This window comes from Triticum dicoccoides, chromosome 3B, assembly GCF_002162155.2.
Source record: "Triticum dicoccoides isolate Atlit2015 ecotype Zavitan chromosome 3B, WEW_v2.0, whole genome shotgun sequence".
NCBI classification, from domain to species: domain Eukaryota; kingdom Viridiplantae; phylum Streptophyta; class Magnoliopsida; order Poales; family Poaceae; genus Triticum; species Triticum dicoccoides.
In genome coordinates this window covers 596,047,747-596,064,961 of record NC_041385.1, presented here as the reverse complement: position 1 = coordinate 596,064,961, position 17,215 = coordinate 596,047,747, and the positions used below count along the sequence as shown (strand labels likewise).

The following is a 17,215-nucleotide window of genomic DNA, read 5'->3' as shown; positions in this document are numbered from 1 at the left end:
TTGACCAAAAGTTATTCTAGTAACATACTGCATAAAATTGATGTTATCAGTTTCATATTTGAGGTACTTGTTTACGGTTATGATTTTGTATCAACAGCTTGTGGTAACAAATTGACACACTTGGTATTTTGAAATAGAAGGAGCATTTCAAACTTTTGATTAAACCTGCCTTCTCGCAAAAAAAGAAAAGAAATAGAAGGAGCATTTCAAACTTTTGGTTAAACCTGCCTTCTTTTTACATATCATTATCTTCATGTTCTTCAATAGTATGTCAGCCCCGAGGACTTGCATATAAAACAGAGGGAGTATTTCAAAAAAAAATTGGTAAAAAACGCCTTTTTTTTGCCGGTAAAACCGCCTTCTTTTTTACCTCTCATTATCCTCAAATTATTCAATAGTATCTCAAATAGTTGCCTGAAGCGGCCATACAAATTTACGTACATTTGGAAATTCTTAAGCAGGCAGGCATAGTGATGAGCCTTGACTGCCTCACAGTAGCCCACTGTGGTGCAGAGGCAGAGGATGACTCCCGCCTAGAGATTGCTATGGTCCAAACGTCACTCCTCCTCTAGCGGGACTCGCAAAACCAAGGCGCAATCATAAAAAAATGGCCGGAATTCGAGGCGCTGCATCGCTAAGCTAAGCTCTCCCCCTCCCTCCCTCTCTTCTGCCACTGTCGCCGGTGGAGGACTCTCCCAGCTTCCACGGTTCCTCCTCTCATTTCCGCCTCCCCCTTCACGGCTTCACCCACACGAGGCCACTACCACCACCTCGCAGCCCCGTCCCGTCAGGTTACTGCTGCTACTTGCTCAACTGATCAGAGTGTCAGGACATTCAGAGATCCTAGCTACCTTGTTCTTCTTCCTCTGCCCGTTCTTGACTCGCTTCTGTTGGTGACAGTGGCGGCGTCGGAGAAGGAATCCCCTTGCTTCTTCCTCTTCGGCGGTGTGAGGTGGGTGATGCGCCAGGAAGCAGCACCGGCGGTGCACGGCGGTTGATGGTGGCGGATGGAGAGTAGGCGAGGAGGAGGAGGAGGGCCGGCAGCGGCCGCAGCGGCGGCGGGCGACCCGCGCGGGCCGATGCCGGGTTTCGGGGCTCCTCAGCACACCATGTAAGTCCCCGCGCCGCCACCCGCGACCAACCCCATCTCTCCAGTTCTTCCTTGTCCCATTTGCTTGCTCGCTCATTTCTGCATGCTCCGTCTCCGTGTTGTCTCACTCGCTTTCCTGCGCTCCACGGTGCGATTACGAGCCCTGATTGCCGATTAATTAATTGATCATGGCGCCGGGGCGCCGCTGATTGCTGCTCCTTTCCAGGACGGGAAGGAAAAGCGGGCCGCTTTTCCCCTCTGATTAGCTCTTGTCGATGTGGAGTGTCATGTGGCGACCTTTAGCTCGAGTGCCGTGATGATTAGAGGGGCAGAGCAGCTTTGCTAGTAGCACTAGTAGTAGTAGTAACAGGGATTTGGCTGCTGCTGTTCGTGTGTCTCGTCTCGGGAGGGAGAAGAAGGAGCAATGATTGCCGCGAGGCCTCGCTCTCGCTGCTGCTGCTGCTGCCTGGGGAGGTATCATTGATTCGTTTGGGCGTGCATCATTAACTCTCCAGGGGGCTCATCACTGATCTCTGGGAATCAGTGGTACTCCGGTAGGTCCAGATCTTCAGAAAAAGGCAAAACACATGCAGGTTGGGCATGCACGTTTGGGGTTGAAGTTAAACTCATGGAGTAATAATTTGAACAAAGCACTACTACGTGTAGGAGTGTAATACATTGTGTGTGTAGGGGGTGGGGTGGGTGGGGGTCTGTCATGATCTTCAGATTTTTTTTGAAGAAACTATGCTAGTATGCGTTTGTGGACCAGAACCAAATATATTTATCACACGTTCGAGCGGTCCCTCTTGATGGTTGGTGCAGATACATAAGTCTGCGACCGATGCAATTGAATGAATGGCAGGGTGATTCTTCCAAAGGAAAAACATATAGAATGCATCATGGCAATTACTGAATCGACAGTATGGGATGGGCATAGGATGTAGTACTATGTGATATCCAAGACAAGAATAAGAAATGAGATGGGCTTTGTTGCAGGCTCATACTCCCTCGGTCCCAAAAGAAGTGTCTCAAGCTTAGTGCAACTTTGTACTAAAGTTAGTATAAAGTTGAGACACTTAATTTGGGACGGAGGGAGTACTATTTTCTTAGCTTTGTTTGACTGTGGTGAAAGTTTCTTGCAGCCCAACAAATGTGAACGTCATGCAGCCTTCTCGAGTTGCTGATTTCGGGGCGCTCGCGCACTCTGCTGGATTCAGAATAGAAGATCTCGCTAATTTCAGTACAAGTATGTCGCTCTTTTCTCAATCGATAGCGCTAGAAACTTACCGGCTCCACTGATTTTAATTATGGACCCTGTACACTTTTCTGCTTGTGAAAAATTCACAACTTCATATAGATTTCAGTGAGTAGCACCGTCGATATTCATGATTACTAAAGCTTACTGGTTTCTCCTTTGTTTGCTGATGTTCAGATAATTTATTCAATCTGAAGCCAAATACACATGCATATACCAGTGACCCCCTTCAGTTTGGAAATTACGGAAAGGTACCAGTGACAAGTCAGAGCCCCAATTATTAAGTGTTATTCCATCTACATTAGGGATTGATGCAGTTTTTGCACTCCAAATTGCAGTCCATTTCTCCGACTGATCTAGCTACTACGGCGGCGGCAGCAGCAGCGGTAACAGCAGTTGATCCTCAGGCACTACTACAGCAAAAGGGAGTGCAACCAAATCTAGTAGCTTTAAGAACTCATAACAATGATAACTGGGGAGAGTCAAGTATGGCTGATACAAGTCCTAGGACTGATACATCAACGGATCTGGATATAGACATTGATGAACGCAACCAAATGGTACCTACTATTCTCAGCTCAATTTTTTGTCAGACTGTCTCATTGTGATTGCGCACTTGATATTGAACTTTTCATACTCTCAGGTTTGGAGATCGAAATTTTGTTTCCAAAATGTTTGTTTCCTTGCAATTAAAGATTGGACATTTGCTTCATTTCGACGTGCTTATTGATAATATGTGTTCGAGAGAGGAAAAAGGTCCTATGTGTATCCAGGATGGTGCCAATGTCATTTCAAGTAGTAGCACCATTATCTTCACATGTAGCAGCCTAGTTGCCTATAACTAACTGAATTTAATTCTCATTAACACAATTGCTGAAAAATACTGTTGCGTTTTTTTTTAATTCTCTTTATGCTTACTGTTTTAGTATGAGCGATCAGCTTATGCTGAAGGATATTGGTTTAATGATTATCCTCTTAACAGTTTGAACAAGGACAGCTTGCTGCCCCCACAGCTTCTGATTCTAGCGACAAATCAAGGGACAAATTAGATCATAAGGTACAGTTAACACTAAATATCTGATGCTTTGGTCACATGCTGATCCATTGTTTAAAGATATAAGTTTCATTACCAACAGTCACTTCGCCGTCTTGCCCAAAACCGTGAAGCTGCTAGGAAAAGCCGTTTGAGAAAGAAGGTGAGCCTGTATATTCTTAAAATGTTCACTCATATCAGATTCCATTTGTGATGTGCTCACATACTGTGGTAGCATGGTAGATCGTTTAGAAAGTGTATGAGGTATCATTTCATCCAAAAGCTTTAGTACTACGTAGCATGGATTTGTGCTAGGCAATCTTTGTGAGCCTAACACATGATTTTGCTTCAGTGGTAGATTTGGTTGGCAAACTTTATTGTTATCATCTTAACCCTGCCTATTTCACCATTTGGCTTTGACAGGCATATATCCAAAACCTGGAGAGTAGTAGATTGAAACTTACTCAACTAGAGCAAGAGCTTCAGCGTGCTCGTCAACAGGTATATGCTCTACATTTCCATACAGGATCCATCGGAAGTTTCTTGGGTTAAACATCCACCCCTTTTGTTTGACCAATGTATACTTCTCCAGGGCATCTTCATTTCATCTTCAGGGGATCAGTCTCAGTCAGCGAGTGGAAATGGTAATATTCTTTAAGTATTAGATTGGTATCAGCAGTATTATACTGTGTACTGTATTTTTTTACGGGGCTTTTGTTTGTCCTTTGCTTGGGTGCTCCTTAGAATGTGGTAGATAAAATAAGCTAGATACAACCACAAGATGCAATTATCAACTGATTTGTTGGCCTTTGGTGAGTAAAGATTTCTAGTTTAGGTGGCTTCAGATCATCTTACACAATAACAGTAACAAGTATTGTATCTTGTAAAGATTACTAGGTTACATACATTATCCTTGGCCTTTGGTGAGGCCCGATTTTTGTGCCATAATTCTGTCAGTGCCTTTTATGTTAATGTTCTGTAATTTGTAGGAGCTGTGGCATTTGACATGGAGTATGCCCGATGGTTGGAGGAACATAACAAGCATATAAATGAGTTGAGGGCTGCAGCCAATGCACATGCTGGCGATGATGATCTTCGGAAAATTGTTGATAGCATCATGTCGCAGTATGATGAATTTTTCAGGCTCAAGGGTGTAGCAGCCAAAGCAGATGTTTTCCATGTGCTGTCGGGAATGTGGAAGACCCCTGCTGAGAGGTGCTTCATGTGGTTAGGTGGCTTCAGATCATCCGAGCTCCTTAAGGTACCAATTTGATACGATTTATGTTACAGATACAATTAAATTCCTTAACCAGGGCCCAACCTAGTGAGTGGTTTTCTTTCTGCAGCCCTTATGAGCATGTCAAGATGATTAGCTTGTGTTCAATATATAGTTACCATGTCTCCGTCTATACTTTAATACCGACATTTCTGTTGCAGTTACTGGCAGGTCAACTAGAACCTCTTACTGAGCAGCAGCTTACTGGCATATGCAACCTGCAACAGTCTTCTCAACAAGCTGAGGATGCTCTTTCTCAAGGGATGGAGGCATTACAACAGTCACTTGCAGAAACCCTAGCATCTGGATCCCTGGGCCCCGCAGGATCTTCCGGTAATGTTGCAAGCTACATGGGGCAGATGGCAATGGCCATGGGAAAACTTGGCACCCTAGAAAACTTCCTCCGACAGGTAACCTACACAAACCGTGCAGTCGCTCTTTCCTCTGCTTAAGTTGCCATATTGCCTGAGGTGTTTTGGGCAGACTATTTGGGGAGTTAGAATGTTGTGATATGCTCTGGTCCTTATTTTGGAGAATAGAATCTGAGCTAGGGTGGTGTGGGGGTTGCGTGTTCTCACCACTCAGACCGAGTTCTTAGCTCGAATTGCCCTTTTTCTACTTCATTACTAAAACATGTGCTTCCTTCATAGCACGCTCCATTTCTTTTGCAATTTTCTTAAAAAAAATTCTGGAGAATAAATTTAGGTGCTTCCAAATGTTACTGAGCTTTCAGCTGCACATTTTCACTTGAACTGACACATCATTGAATAAGGGGGGATAGCAAGAAAGCATACAAAACATATATTAAATTTGTATTCAACTGGTGATGAACTGTGCAACAATGTCTTGTCTGCAGGCTGATAATCTGCGGCTCCAAACCCTTCAGCAGATGCAACGCATATTAACCACTCGCCAGTCTGCACGAGCTCTGCTTGCAATAAGCGACTACTTCTCTCGGCTACGCGCTTTGAGTTCACTTTGGCTTGCCCGTCCACGGGAATAAATTGAATCGATTCATAAATAGCATAATAATATTAGGTACTGCATCTTGAGTGTTGCATTAGCCAGCCCCATAGGAATTCAGGTATTCCTTACTCCCTAGATTCTTCACAATGTTGTTGTATTGGCGAGAAATTTGGATCAGAATCATGTGATGAATGTTTACGGCAAATGTTCAGTGGATATTGCTGCCTGTAGATGACATCAGATTATCAACTATCGAACAAGTTCGTACCATTTTTGAAAACATTGGGGATGTACATACTTGCAGAATAACTTGAGATCTTATGATGTGATGTGCTTGTGGACTTGTGGTGTATAATCACCTAAATAAACGATACAGCCTGATGAGGTGACATGTTATCAGATTCATAAACATCTCGACATCGGTTCTGTTCTTTCGAGGAAAGGCCAAGTTACTTAATGGATCATGTTTTTTTTTGAAATGGAACAGTATATTCCACTCACAGTGGAGTACCCATCAGGAAGCCCTTCAGGCCACGGTAGCCTGGGCTTCATGGATCATGCTTCATACACTAATGTGTGATGAACTGTTTAAAAAGAAGTGTGATTCTCCTCATTCCCTTTTTAGTGGGGATGTATCATGCTTATTATGGTAGAAAATTTGACCATTCAAGTTATCAGCGTGATATGGTGAAACTCCCAAAGCTTATTTGACATCATGATATGGCAAAGCTTGAGTGAATTTGCAATTTCCCCAATCAGAAATGTGATTTGTATGTTTGCAAGAAAATACTTGTATGGATAATTAATTTTACAATTTCATCTATACCCGAATCTGGATATAAACGAGGCAGATTGTATGTACAAGGAAGCTACACATGGAGCAGACGGCGTTCACCTTTAGGTGCAATTTGTTCTTGAACCAGATAGGATAGTGATAGAGTCAGGGGTGCCATGAGACCAGCCGTGGAACACGCAGTTAAGCAGCAGCAGCCTCACCACGTCTTACAGGTGCTCGGAGGGAAGCCCTGTAGACGGCATCCGACTTGTCAAGGCCGTCGAAGAGGTAGCCGAAAGGCGGCGTCCTGACGTATCTTCCTGCACCGGGCACGGCGTTCAGATTGCCATCCTCCCACACCACTCGCCCTCTTGAGATGGTCACCTCTACCATTCCCTACACCAATTAGACAGAAACATCCACAGGTTGGATCTCGAGTTTTATGTCGGATTAACAGTTGTGAGCAACGAGGGGACAACCTTTCCTTTTCTGCCCTCGTACACGCTTGTGTCGGACCTCGAATGGTGCGTGCGCGCGCCCATTGCGAAGCTCCTCTTGGGGTTTAGGATGATGATGTCTGCATCAGATCCCTCAAGGATTGCTCCTTTTCGCGGGTATATGTTGAAGATCTTGGCACTGAAAAGATTAGAGAGTAGTATGCATCATTATACTTTAAAACTGTTTGCTTCTTGTTTTGTTTTTCTGATTTTGTTTTGATGTAGTTATAGAATTTCTGCACTACCATTCTGTGCTTGTCACTCTCACATAATCGGTGACAGTGATCTTGCCGGTCTCCTGTACATATATTGAATGAAGTCAGAAAACAGAAATACCAGCAATAGAACCAACTTAGTACCCATCACGAGAAACAACATTTGAAATCAAAACTTACCACCATGCTATCCCAAATTATATGCATCCGTTCTTCAATTCCTGGGATCAAGTAATGAAAAGAGAGATGCCTTAGCCAGCTTCCATTTGCAACGACACAACATACAGTTTCCTTTGTTCAAGCCCTATGGCTTACCATTTACGCCATTGGGAATCTTCCTGAAATCATAAGCACCGAAAGCTTTCTGAGTGGAATTGAAGGTGCAATGATCAGTTCCCACAAGCTGCACAGGAACAAAGAACAGTTAGGTGCTTATTCAAGGGATGTTTCCGTCTCCATAGTAGACAATGTACAAACAATATTTCAGAAAATAATATTCCTTTTATAATTTACCGCCTCGAACAATCTTCAAGCAGAGGCTAAACACCAGCTTGAAGCGCTTTATTTTACGGACTCCACGACTTCACACTTTAGGAAATTAAGGTGGGATTCTGGATTCAAGCGTGTCACCTGTAATATTCCTGATGAAAGAGCAGCTTGAAGTAATTTATTATGCCCTGCTTCCCGGATTGGAGGACTCATCACATACCTAGAAGCATGATATGAAGTGAGAGGAACCACAGCTACATAAACATATACTGATTGTGTGTGTTCTATTTACTTTGAAGCAGTTGCAAAGTCAGGATCCCAAAGCCAAGAATCATCAAGGACTAGCCCAGATACCACAGGTTCCCCGATGACTCTCTGCCCTGCAAAGTTTGAGCTTACATCAGCCTATAGTTTGTTTCACAATTTGACACGCGTTGAAAATTTAAATCAACTTAGTACTTAGGTTTAGGGTATGATCAATCCCATGGGACCACTCAGTTCTGAAGCCCCAACAAGTTATTTTGGGACCGACCCAGTCCTGATTTTTTTGTACAAAGCCGAAGCTAGCCAATGTTCTGAAAGTAAATGTTCATAAAATAACTCTGGCTTCTTTTGCATTGATGAGGAACTTGTTTGAACCAAATGGTCAGGCATCATACCTTCTCTTTTAGCCTTGGCAATCTCCTCCATTGCATCAGTGCTCATCACATGAACAACATACAGCGGTGTATTGACGAATTTTGCTAATCGAATTGCCCGTGAAGTTGCTTCGCCTTCCAACTGCAGAAAAGAAGAGAAACTTAATTGACTCATCACTACCTTCCTGTGAGAGGAAAGCACAAATTTCATGTTAAAGCTATTTCATCAAGGGACTTGAATTTTGTCAAGAAAACATGAACCCGTCAAGACAAAGGAATTACAACTGGAGGTCTTGAGAGAGCATGCCCTTCTGGACCAGTTATCCCAAGGTCAATCATCCGCTGCTGTCCCTCAGCAACAGCATCCCCGTTCTCTGCATGAACCATAGCCAGTGCACCAAGAGACTTGCATTTCTGCAAGCCTTGAAGGAGGAGGTCGTCCGTCACCATCAAGGAACCTTTATATGCCATGAAGAACTTGAAAGAATTGATCCCTGAAAATTTGGCACAGAGGATCTTCGTCATGTCACGATATGTAACAGAATAATCCAAGAATGCAGAAGAGAGTATGCACCCACCATGTTCCTTGACCATCACTTCCATTTCCCTCGAAACCTCATCATTCCACTTGGTAATGGCCATGTGGAATCCATAATCAATAGCAGCCTTTTCTGCTTTGTGTTTGTAGGATTCCAAGCCCGCAGTCAAGTTCCCATTCACTGGAATGACAAAGTCGATGTGCATTGTTGTCCCACCAGCCAGTGCTGCGGCATGACCACTATAGAAGTCATCTATGGTTACAGTTCCCATGAACTCCATCTCCAGGTGGGTGTGCGGGTCAATTCCACCTGTGATATTTCCCAGAAGCCTGATGAACTGATGATAAACAAGTAGCAGCTGAATTTTTTTTTTTTGACCCGGGCCATAACCCCTTTCCATTAAAGATATAACGGAAATACAAAGTTCACCACACAAGACCCAACAAAACGAACTACAACATAAGGAGACTAGAAAGGGGTAAGGCGAGATCAACGCATCACTGGGAAACCCGCTACAAGCACCCGTCATCGAGCAGCTCATCGCGGGGCGAAAACCCAGTGACACCTATCATCACGCAAAACCACTAGACCTAACAGAATCAGGCAAACTCCAGCAGGAGCTAAAACAGTCTCACAGAGTCCACATCACCATGCCCTTGGGGCAAAAGCACTCGCGCAGAAGTAGAGTGAAAGTAGTAGCTGAATTATTGATATTCAGAACTATGGCAAGAAATCACCTGGCATGACGTATTTTCCGGTTGCATCGATCACTCTGACATTATCGTCACCAACCTACAAGTGATATGAGAACATAAGAGGAGTAATTGGCAAGGTTGGACAGCAAAGGGAGGACACGATTTCATCAGAACATTTCACTTCATGCCAAAACAGAAAGAAAAATAAGGTCAGCAGTCCAAATCTACTGTTTACTGTCCCTGCAGGTTCCCATCGGTACTTTTCAAGTTTACCGTGAGATTTTGTAGTGAGCTAGCAGTGTCAGTTCGCCCTAAAATAAGCAGCGGCAGCAATCCCAAAGCACCCAAACTGGTATCGTACTCGTACAGGTGTGCGCAGCAGAGTGGCTCCTTGGTCTCAGAGGTCAAACCTCTGCCTCCCCGATCACAAGATTCTGAAAGAACGAATCTCCCAAACGCAGAGCTAGAACTCACCGGGATGTTCGGCCGGACGGCGACGACGACGCCGTCCTCGATGTAGACGTCGGCCTCCTCCGCCCGGTGCGCGTTCACCACCGTCCCGCCCTTGATCAGGATCCTCGTGCCGTCCCCTCCTCCTCCGCAGCCGCCGGCGCCTCCTCCCGCGGCCGCGCAGAACTTCACGCGCGCGCCCAAAATCCAACCGCGTAAGAAGAAAACCAACCAAAGGCAATCAAACTAGAAACAAACATGAGACGCAGCGGGGCGCCCACCTCATGTGCCGGGTGAGACGCCGCGACGGCGACGGCAACGAGAAGGGTGAAGAGGAGGCGGAGGCGGAGGCGGAGGCGGCAGGGCGTCGCCATGGGTCCGGCCACCACTTTCCAACTCCTGCTAGCCGCGATTCGCTCGCAAATCGCAGCAGAGAAGTAGTGGCACTAGTTTGTTGGTTTGTTTCACGCCTTCTCCCTCTTTGACAGCGGAGCGTATCTTGTCTAACAGAAAAGCTCCGGATTGGCTGGTGCGGCCCCAATGTATCCGGATAATCTCCTCCACTCCACGGGCTGTTGACTTGCAGAGCCCAGGCACCAATGGCAGATTCATCGGGGTCATTTTCACGGTGTGCCGTAACAGAGCCGATGATTCTGTGGATTGATTCTCTCAGACCAAGTCCTGCATGTGCTTTAGACCAAGTTCTTTACAGAGGGAGTATTTATCAGGGAGCATCCATTGAGTGGCCAGTGGGCAGCCAGGCAACATGCAGCACAGGAGATGCTGCGTGCTGCAAGGACAGCTAAACCAGCGAAATCATATACAGGCCAGCAAGTAAGGTGGCATCATGGCGCTTCTGCATATCTCATAACCTGCTGCATCCGTTGAAGAACTTTCTCAGTCGGCTTGATACGAGAAGGTGCCAGACAAAGATCCTTCTTCTAGTAGTACTATACCTTGGCGTAACCTAAAAAAACGCCGGAATAGCAACTCTTCTTGGCATCCGCAGAACCTTCTGTCAAGAAGATTCCAAACATGCCAATGATCATCCCTGATGTTGCCAAGTCAGGAGTGACCCCAAAGCACATTTGATCCCCACCTTAGGCCAAGCAGAAGCCAGTCATCACTTCATCAAATAACTGTAAGAGGTCTTTCTTTGTCAGCTCAGCTCATGGAGTGTGTTCTGCATACACTCCAGCAATCTCCCCTTCGTTGGTGGAGAATCAAAGGTGGTTACGACTATCTTCAGAGTTCAAATAAAGGCAGAAATTCACCTGAATCAAACAAGAAAGTTACTAATATAGTGATCATATCTTGGAAATACCAAATAGGCTTCAACTCTGATATACTATTTATATATGAAAAATATTTAAGACAAGTTTCAGCTAAATCAAACAACAAAGTTCTGGTATAATGAATCGTATCTTGGGCAAGCCAAGTTTTGGTGGCGTAAACTTCGGGCTTGAACCAAACACACCCTAACACCTCCAGGCATCATATCCTGGAGCCTAGAGGAAACATTGATTTCCCTCGGAAAAAAAATTTGATCAGCAGAATGTTTATTTTTTCACTGAAAGTGCCAAAAGTAAAACAACAGCAGCATCCCCATGAAAACTTTTATGTATATCCATGGCAGTCATTCCATTAAACAAATCGGATCTACAACTAAGATATTGAAGGAACGCATCTTTGCACAAGGCATAAAGAAGGCTATATATGTTTGATTCCCATTATATTTGTATAAATTGACAACTGTGGCACGTACCTAATCATTTAGAAAAGATCCTGCGTTTCCTATGGCGCAGCCAAATAATTTTTATTACATATTCCGTGTTTTCAGTTCATATAGGATTTATTTAACATGCCATGACACCAAATTTCTGTATTTTCTGTTCTTGTGTTGCATTTTTGAAATCTCGCAAACCAAAGAGGCCCTTAGAATTAACTGCTCACTTGTTTTTCATTTTTGTTCAGTGTCACTTTGAAAGGAACCTGAATGATTAGGTCCTGTCACCCGCAGATAGTGAGGTGTGAAAGCCAAAAGTTAGGTACACCGTACACCATCCACCACCAGTCCACCAAAGGCTCTCTGTCCAAAGGAGCAGTTAAATATCTCCAAGCCAGGGGATGGTTCTTCTCCTGTTTATTAATCATTTTTGTTGACGATGAGTCTCGTGAGCTGTATTGCACGATCATAAGCAGAACCTTCTCCTAACATGACCAGGCATAGTTAGCCAGAGGCACACACACGCTTGCAATGTTCAGGTATTTAAACTTGTTACTGAAATTTTCATAAGACCTTTCTGGCTTTGTGCACCGGACTTGTACACTGTTAATGCAAATTGAACACTCCAACGAAGCAAGGAAGCATGTACATTATGTACCTGACTGCAGAACAGGCTTCACCACGTTGGTCTGACACGTACATAAACTGTCCAGGTCAAATCTTAGTTTCACATGGAAGAGAATCCATCAGTTGCTCGTTGCTACTGATGCCTAGGATAAGGAAAATGCATGGAAATGGTAAAGCACCTTCGGGTGAACAAGTCAACACGTCTGCAAAAGCACATAGTCCTCAGTCCTCACCAGTGTCTACTACTTTCAGCCTTTCTTCTCCTTCTTCCTTCTCACACAGATAAACAACTGAGAAACAAGGGAACAAGCTCCCATGGCAGCAGAGGCAATCTTAGGAGCCTTCATGCAAACCCTGTTCCAGAAATTATCCGAAGCACTTCTCGACCACTTCAAGTCTTGCAGGGGCATCCATGGCAAGCTGGAGAGCCTCTCCCAGATTCTCTCTCAGCTACATGCCTTCCTCGACGATGCCGAGGTGAAGCAGCTGGCAGACGCGTCCGTGCGGGGCTGGCTAGCGAAGCTCAAGGACGTCGCATACGACCTAGATGATCTTCTCGACAGGTATACAGCCAAGATTATGTATCTGAAGAAGAGGAAGGTGAAACTCTCCACCAAGGCAAGTGTCGGTTCCCCTTCTTCCTTCTTGCGTAGGAATCTGTACCAGTACAGGATAAAGCGTAAGATTAGCGGGATATTGGAGAGGTTGGATAAAATCGCAAGAGAACGTGACACGATTGGGCTCCAGATGTTGGGTGAAATGAGCAGGCGTGAGACGTCAGAGAGACCACAGTCTAGTTCTCTTGTGGATAGTTCAGCTCTGTTTGGCAGGGAGGGAGACAGAGAGGAAATGGTGAGGCTCATGCTATCTGATGATGGACACAGTTTGAGCAGTGTTTGTGTAGTTCCAGTTGTTGGTATGGGGGGACTTGGTAAGACCACTCTTATGCAGATGGTGTACAATGATGACAGAGTGAAAGAACACTTTGAGTTGAGGATCTGGATCTATGTGTCTGAATGTTTTGATGGGAGAAAGCTAACACAAGAAACTCTTGAGGCTGCTGCCTATGACCAATCCTTTCCTAGCACCAACATGAATATGATGCAGGAAACACTCTCCAGAGTATTGCGGGGCAAGAGGTACTTGCTTGTCTTGGACGATGTCTGGAATGAAGACTATGATAAATGGCTCAGCTACAGAGCAGCCTTAATTTCAGGAGGGCTTGGAAGCAAGATAGTGGTAACATCCCGCAATGAGAATGTCGGCAGAATCATGGGAGGGGTAGAGCCCTACAAGTTACAGCAGCTATCGGACGATGACACCTGGTCCGTATTCAAGAGCCATGCATTCAGGGATGGTGATTGCAGCACACACCCACAGCTGGAGGTGATAGGAAGGCAAATTGTGAAGAAGCTGAAGGGATTGCCTCTCGCATCAAAAGCATTAGGGAGCCTTCTCTTCTGCAAAGCAGATGAAGAGGAGTGGAAGGGGATACTAAGAAGTGATATATGGGAGCTACCAGCAGACAAAAATAACATATTGCCAGCTCTGCGGCTAAGCTACAACAATTTGCCACCACATCTCAAACAGTGCTTTGCATTCTGTTCCGTGTATCCAAAAGATTATGTATTCAGTAAAGAGAAGTTGGTTAAGATTTGGCTAGCACTTGGTTTCATCAGGCAATCTAGAAAGAAGATACTTGAGGATTCTGGTTATGCATATTTTAATGAGCTGGTAAGCAGGTCTTTTTTCCAGCCCTACAAGGAGAACTATGTGATGCATGATGCAATGCATGACCTTGCTATATCAGTTTCCATGGAACACTGTGAGCGATTTGAGGACGGGACAAGATACGACAATGCCATAAAGACTCGTCATCTTTCATTTCCATGCACCGGTGCCGGGACCAAGCATTTTGATCCACTGTATGGGTTTAGGAAGTTAAGAACACTAATTCTCATGCATGGATACAATTCTAAGATGTCTCAGTTCCCTGATGGTGTCTTTATAAAACTTCAATTCCTTAGAGTTCTTGATATGCATGGAAGAGGTCTTAAGGAATTACCAGAGTCTATAGGGAATCTGAAACAACTTCGCTTCCTAGATCTCAGCAGCACTGAAATAAAAACATTACCAGCATCTATTGTCAAGCTCTATAACTTGCAAATATTGAAGCTGAACAACTGCAGCTCACTAAGGGAAGTGCCACATGGCATCACTAAGCTCACTAATCTGCGCCACTTAGAGGGAAGCACAAGGCTACTGTTAAGGATACCAGGAATTGGAAATTTGATCTGCCTACAGGAATTAGAAGAATTTGTTGTCTTGAAACGCCCCGGGCACAACATCACAGAGTTAAGAAACATGGATCAGCTGCAAGGAAAACTTACCATTCGTGGCCTCAACAATGTGGCTGATGAAAAAGATGCAATTTGTGCGAAGTTGAAAACCAAAGAATATCTTCGAGCTCTACACTTTATATGGGATGAGGACTGTAAACTTACTCCTTCAGATCAGCAAGACGAAGTTCTGGAAGGCCTTCAACCACATATCGATATCAAGGAATTGATGATTAAAGGTTTTCCAGGGGCGAGGTTCCCGAGCTGGCTCGCTACTTCATTTCTTCCTAATCTGCAAACCACCCATATATGCAACTGCAGATGCACAGTTCTCCCGCCATTAGGCCAACTTCCTTTCCTCAAAAATCTCAATATAGCCGGAGCAACTGATGTGACACAAATTGGACACGAGTTCACAGGACTTGGACAAATAAAATGTTTTCCAGCATTAGAAGAGCTTCTGTTGGAAGATATGCCGAAGCTGGGAGAGTGGATTTTTGATGATGCTGATCAGTTGTTCCCTCAATTAACTGAACTTGGTCTCATCAATTGCCCCAAGCTGAAGAAGTTACCCCCAGTTCCACCAACACTTACAACACTGAGGATAGATGAAGCTGGACTTGAGTCACTTCCAGATCTTCAAAAAGAAGCTTGTCCGTCTTCTCTAACATTTCTATACATCAATGGTTGCCCGAATCTAACATCTCTGCGTGTAGGCTTGCTTTCACAGAATCTGACAGCCCTCAAGAGTCTAACAGTAGCCCACTGTGAAGAGCTTGTTTCGCTACCAGAAGAGTGTTTCCGTCCACTTACATCACTTCAGTTCCTGCACATCTACGAGTGCCCTTGCCTGGTACCTTGGACAGCCCTGGAGCGAGGCTTGCTTCCTGCTTCAGTTGAAGAAATCCGTCTAACATCATGCTCTCTGTTAGCACACGTACTTCTAAATGGCCTACAATACTGTCCTCGTCTCAAGCATTTTCAAATTTCTGACTACCAAATTGCTGACTACCCTGACATCAGTAACTTCCCACTGGAGCTTTTACCTCACACACTTCAGTTCTTAGACATATCACGCTGTGATGACCTCCAGTGTTTGCCTCCAAGTCTGCATAAAGTCTCCTCACTTGAAACACTACATATCTCCAACTGTCGTGAGCTTGAAAGCTTGCCAGAAGAAGGTCTGCCCAGGGGGCTCAAGGAGCTTTACATCAATCAATGCCCAAAAATTAAGCAACGATGCCAAGAAGGTGGACAGGACCGAGTCAAGATAGCTCACATCAGAGACATCGAGATTGATGGGGATGTTATTGTGCTTGAGCAGATATAGGAGGTGACACATTTCCTCATAATGACATTGATACTGCAATCATATTTTTTCCTCCAATTAGTCTCAATAAAGAGTTAAATTTCTGTTGCAAGCTGCAACTGTGATTAAATATCTAAACTGATGTGACGATGATTTTTCCATGAGCAAGCAGTTCGAGTTTATTTATCGCAACAGTCATAGGGTGGTTAACCAAACTAGTAGGAAAGAAACAAACTAGACCATCAAAATACTAAACATACTGCGAATGAATTCTTTTGATAAATCTCTTTGCAGATTGGTGATAGTAATTAACTACTAGAAAGTGATTAGTGGCCATGAGTGTAATAGTGTACTAGAAAGTACAAACCATGAAAAGAAGTAGTGTTATGAAGTCGTAGACATCTTGTTTACAGATCTGTAATATGTGCATTATAATTTAACACATGCTGAATACTCAGCTGAATCATCACACTTGTGCTTATCAGATTAGATCATTGCTTGGGTCAACTGAGGTTGCATGTGAGACCCATGCGCGATACAGTGTAGAAGGTTTCCAGACCACACTGCCAGAGTTTATCCCCCAGTTGCCCCTAAAAAGAAGAATTTATCCCACAATTGCAGCGACAATTTGGTTAAATTTAATCCTCTTCGTGACCATTTCTCCCCAGTTGTGCAATCTAGCATTCTTAATGTCGACTTGGCAGCACGCGCACGAATTGAAACTGCAATTTTTGTTGGCACGCAACGGGGGTTATTGGGTTAGGCTAGGGTACTCACATGTTGGTGTCGTGCAGGTTGGAGCGGGCAATGTGAACGGCGGCAGGATGAGAGAGCGACGGCGCGGGCGTCCTGGCTGCGGTTGCCTTTACGCCTCTCCTCCGACGAGGGGCAGACAGCGAGGCCATGTACCGGAGGTTGGCCACGGCCGCGGCCGCACGGTGGGCGGCGGGGTCGGGACAGACCTCAACAACAGTCGTGGCAAATTGCAGAAAACACCCTGCTCGTCACTCGCAACGACACATACACCCTTGGCCCCACCCAGGCAGCGAGTCGTCGCCTTTTCCCCCGAGCGAAACGGCGCGACCCCACCGGTGGTTTTAGTAGGGTTTGGACTCGCCGCTCAGCTCGGCTCCCATGGAGGCGGCGGAAGATGCAGGTGACGCCGGCGGCGGCCGCTCCACCGCCCGGAAGCTGGTGCCGTGGTCGAGCTGGGCGGAGTGGCGCTTCGTCCGCGACGCTATCTTCTCCCCCTACCCCGACCCTGGCGCCGCTCTTCGCAGGGTAGGTATCCCCCCC

General features: G+C 45.1%; 4 protein-coding genes across 5 annotated transcripts in view; 3 read left to right on the top strand and 1 right to left on the bottom strand.

Moving 5' to 3' along the window:
• The first annotated feature begins 548 nt into the window (after positions 1-548).
• LOC119277329 (transcription factor HBP-1b(c1)) lies at positions 549-5,958 on the top strand. The gene is made up of 12 exons (XM_037558601.1): positions 549-791; positions 901-1,111; positions 2,233-2,336; positions 2,523-2,596; positions 2,684-2,905; positions 3,328-3,402; positions 3,482-3,541; positions 3,802-3,879; positions 3,971-4,022; positions 4,368-4,639; positions 4,816-5,064; positions 5,511-5,958. The coding sequence occupies exons 2-12, from the start codon at positions 1,008-1,010 to the stop codon at positions 5,655-5,657; spliced, it is 1,437 nt and encodes a 478-aa protein (XP_037414498.1). The 5' UTR covers positions 549-791; positions 901-1,007; the 3' UTR covers positions 5,658-5,958.
• A 383-nt stretch (positions 5,959-6,341) lies between these two features.
• LOC119277328 (dihydropyrimidinase-like) lies at positions 6,342-11,179 on the bottom strand. Of its 2 annotated transcripts, XM_037558600.1 has the most exons (13): positions 10,200-10,292; positions 9,943-10,104; positions 9,511-9,565; positions 8,813-9,082; positions 8,517-8,728; positions 8,256-8,376; positions 7,889-7,976; positions 7,738-7,816; positions 7,423-7,510; positions 7,288-7,328; positions 7,138-7,190; positions 6,875-7,031; positions 6,597-6,791 (listed from the first exon to the last, which is right to left on the bottom strand). In XM_037558600.1, exons 1-13 carry the CDS (start codon positions 10,290-10,292, stop codon positions 6,597-6,599), a joined length of 1,614 nt encoding a protein of 537 aa, XP_037414497.1. The 2 variants fall into 2 exon arrangements, with proteins under 2 accessions (XP_037414496.1, XP_037414497.1); XM_037558599.1 differs by having other exon boundaries at positions 6,342-6,791; positions 8,517-9,082; positions 10,200-11,179.
• A 920-nt stretch (positions 11,180-12,099) lies between these two features.
• LOC119277326 (disease resistance protein RGA2-like) lies at positions 12,100-16,820 on the top strand. Its single transcript, XM_037558596.1, has 2 exons — positions 12,100-15,943; positions 16,714-16,820. The coding sequence occupies exon 1, from the start codon at positions 12,587-12,589 to the stop codon at positions 15,938-15,940; it is 3,354 nt and encodes a 1,117-aa protein (XP_037414493.1). The 5' UTR covers positions 12,100-12,586; the 3' UTR covers positions 15,941-15,943; positions 16,714-16,820.
• A 187-nt stretch (positions 16,821-17,007) lies between these two features.
• The window catches only part of LOC119277327, a 4,578-nt gene continuing 4,370 nt past the window's right edge, over positions 17,008-17,215 (top strand). Inside the window, exon 1 of the mRNA XM_037558598.1 lies at positions 17,008-17,200. Within this exon, the coding sequence (XP_037414495.1) occupies positions 17,054-17,200 (147 nt within the window). The 5' untranslated portion in view covers positions 17,008-17,053. The remainder of the gene's footprint in view (positions 17,201-17,215) is intronic.

Bases quoted from the DNA above. Each gene is read 5' to 3' on its own strand.
- LOC119277329 (XM_037558601.1), top strand. From the start codon at position 1,008: ATGGAGAGTAGGCGAGGAGGAGGAGGAGGGCCGGCAGCGGCCGCAGCG. The intron at 4,023-4,367 runs GTAATATTCTTT...TGTAATTTGTAG, and splicing joins TCAGTCAGCGAGTGGAAATG to GAGCTGTGGCATTTGACATG. The intron at 5,065-5,510 runs GTAACCTACACA...TCTTGTCTGCAG, and splicing joins TAGAAAACTTCCTCCGACAG to GCTGATAATCTGCGGCTCCA.
- LOC119277328 (XM_037558599.1), bottom strand. From the start codon at position 10,292: ATGGCGACGCCCTGCCGCCTCCGCCTCCGCCTCCGCCTCCTCTTCACC. The intron at 9,083-9,510 runs GTGATTTCTTGC...GAAATATCACAG, and splicing joins CGGAAAATACGTCATGCCAG to GTGGAATTGACCCGCACACC. The intron at 8,377-8,516 runs GTAATTCCTTTG...TCTTTTCTGCAG, and splicing joins CTCTCTCAAGACCTCCAGTT to TTGGAAGGCGAAGCAACTTC.
- LOC119277326 (XM_037558596.1), top strand. From the start codon at position 12,587: ATGGCAGCAGAGGCAATCTTAGGAGCCTTCATGCAAACCCTGTTCCAG.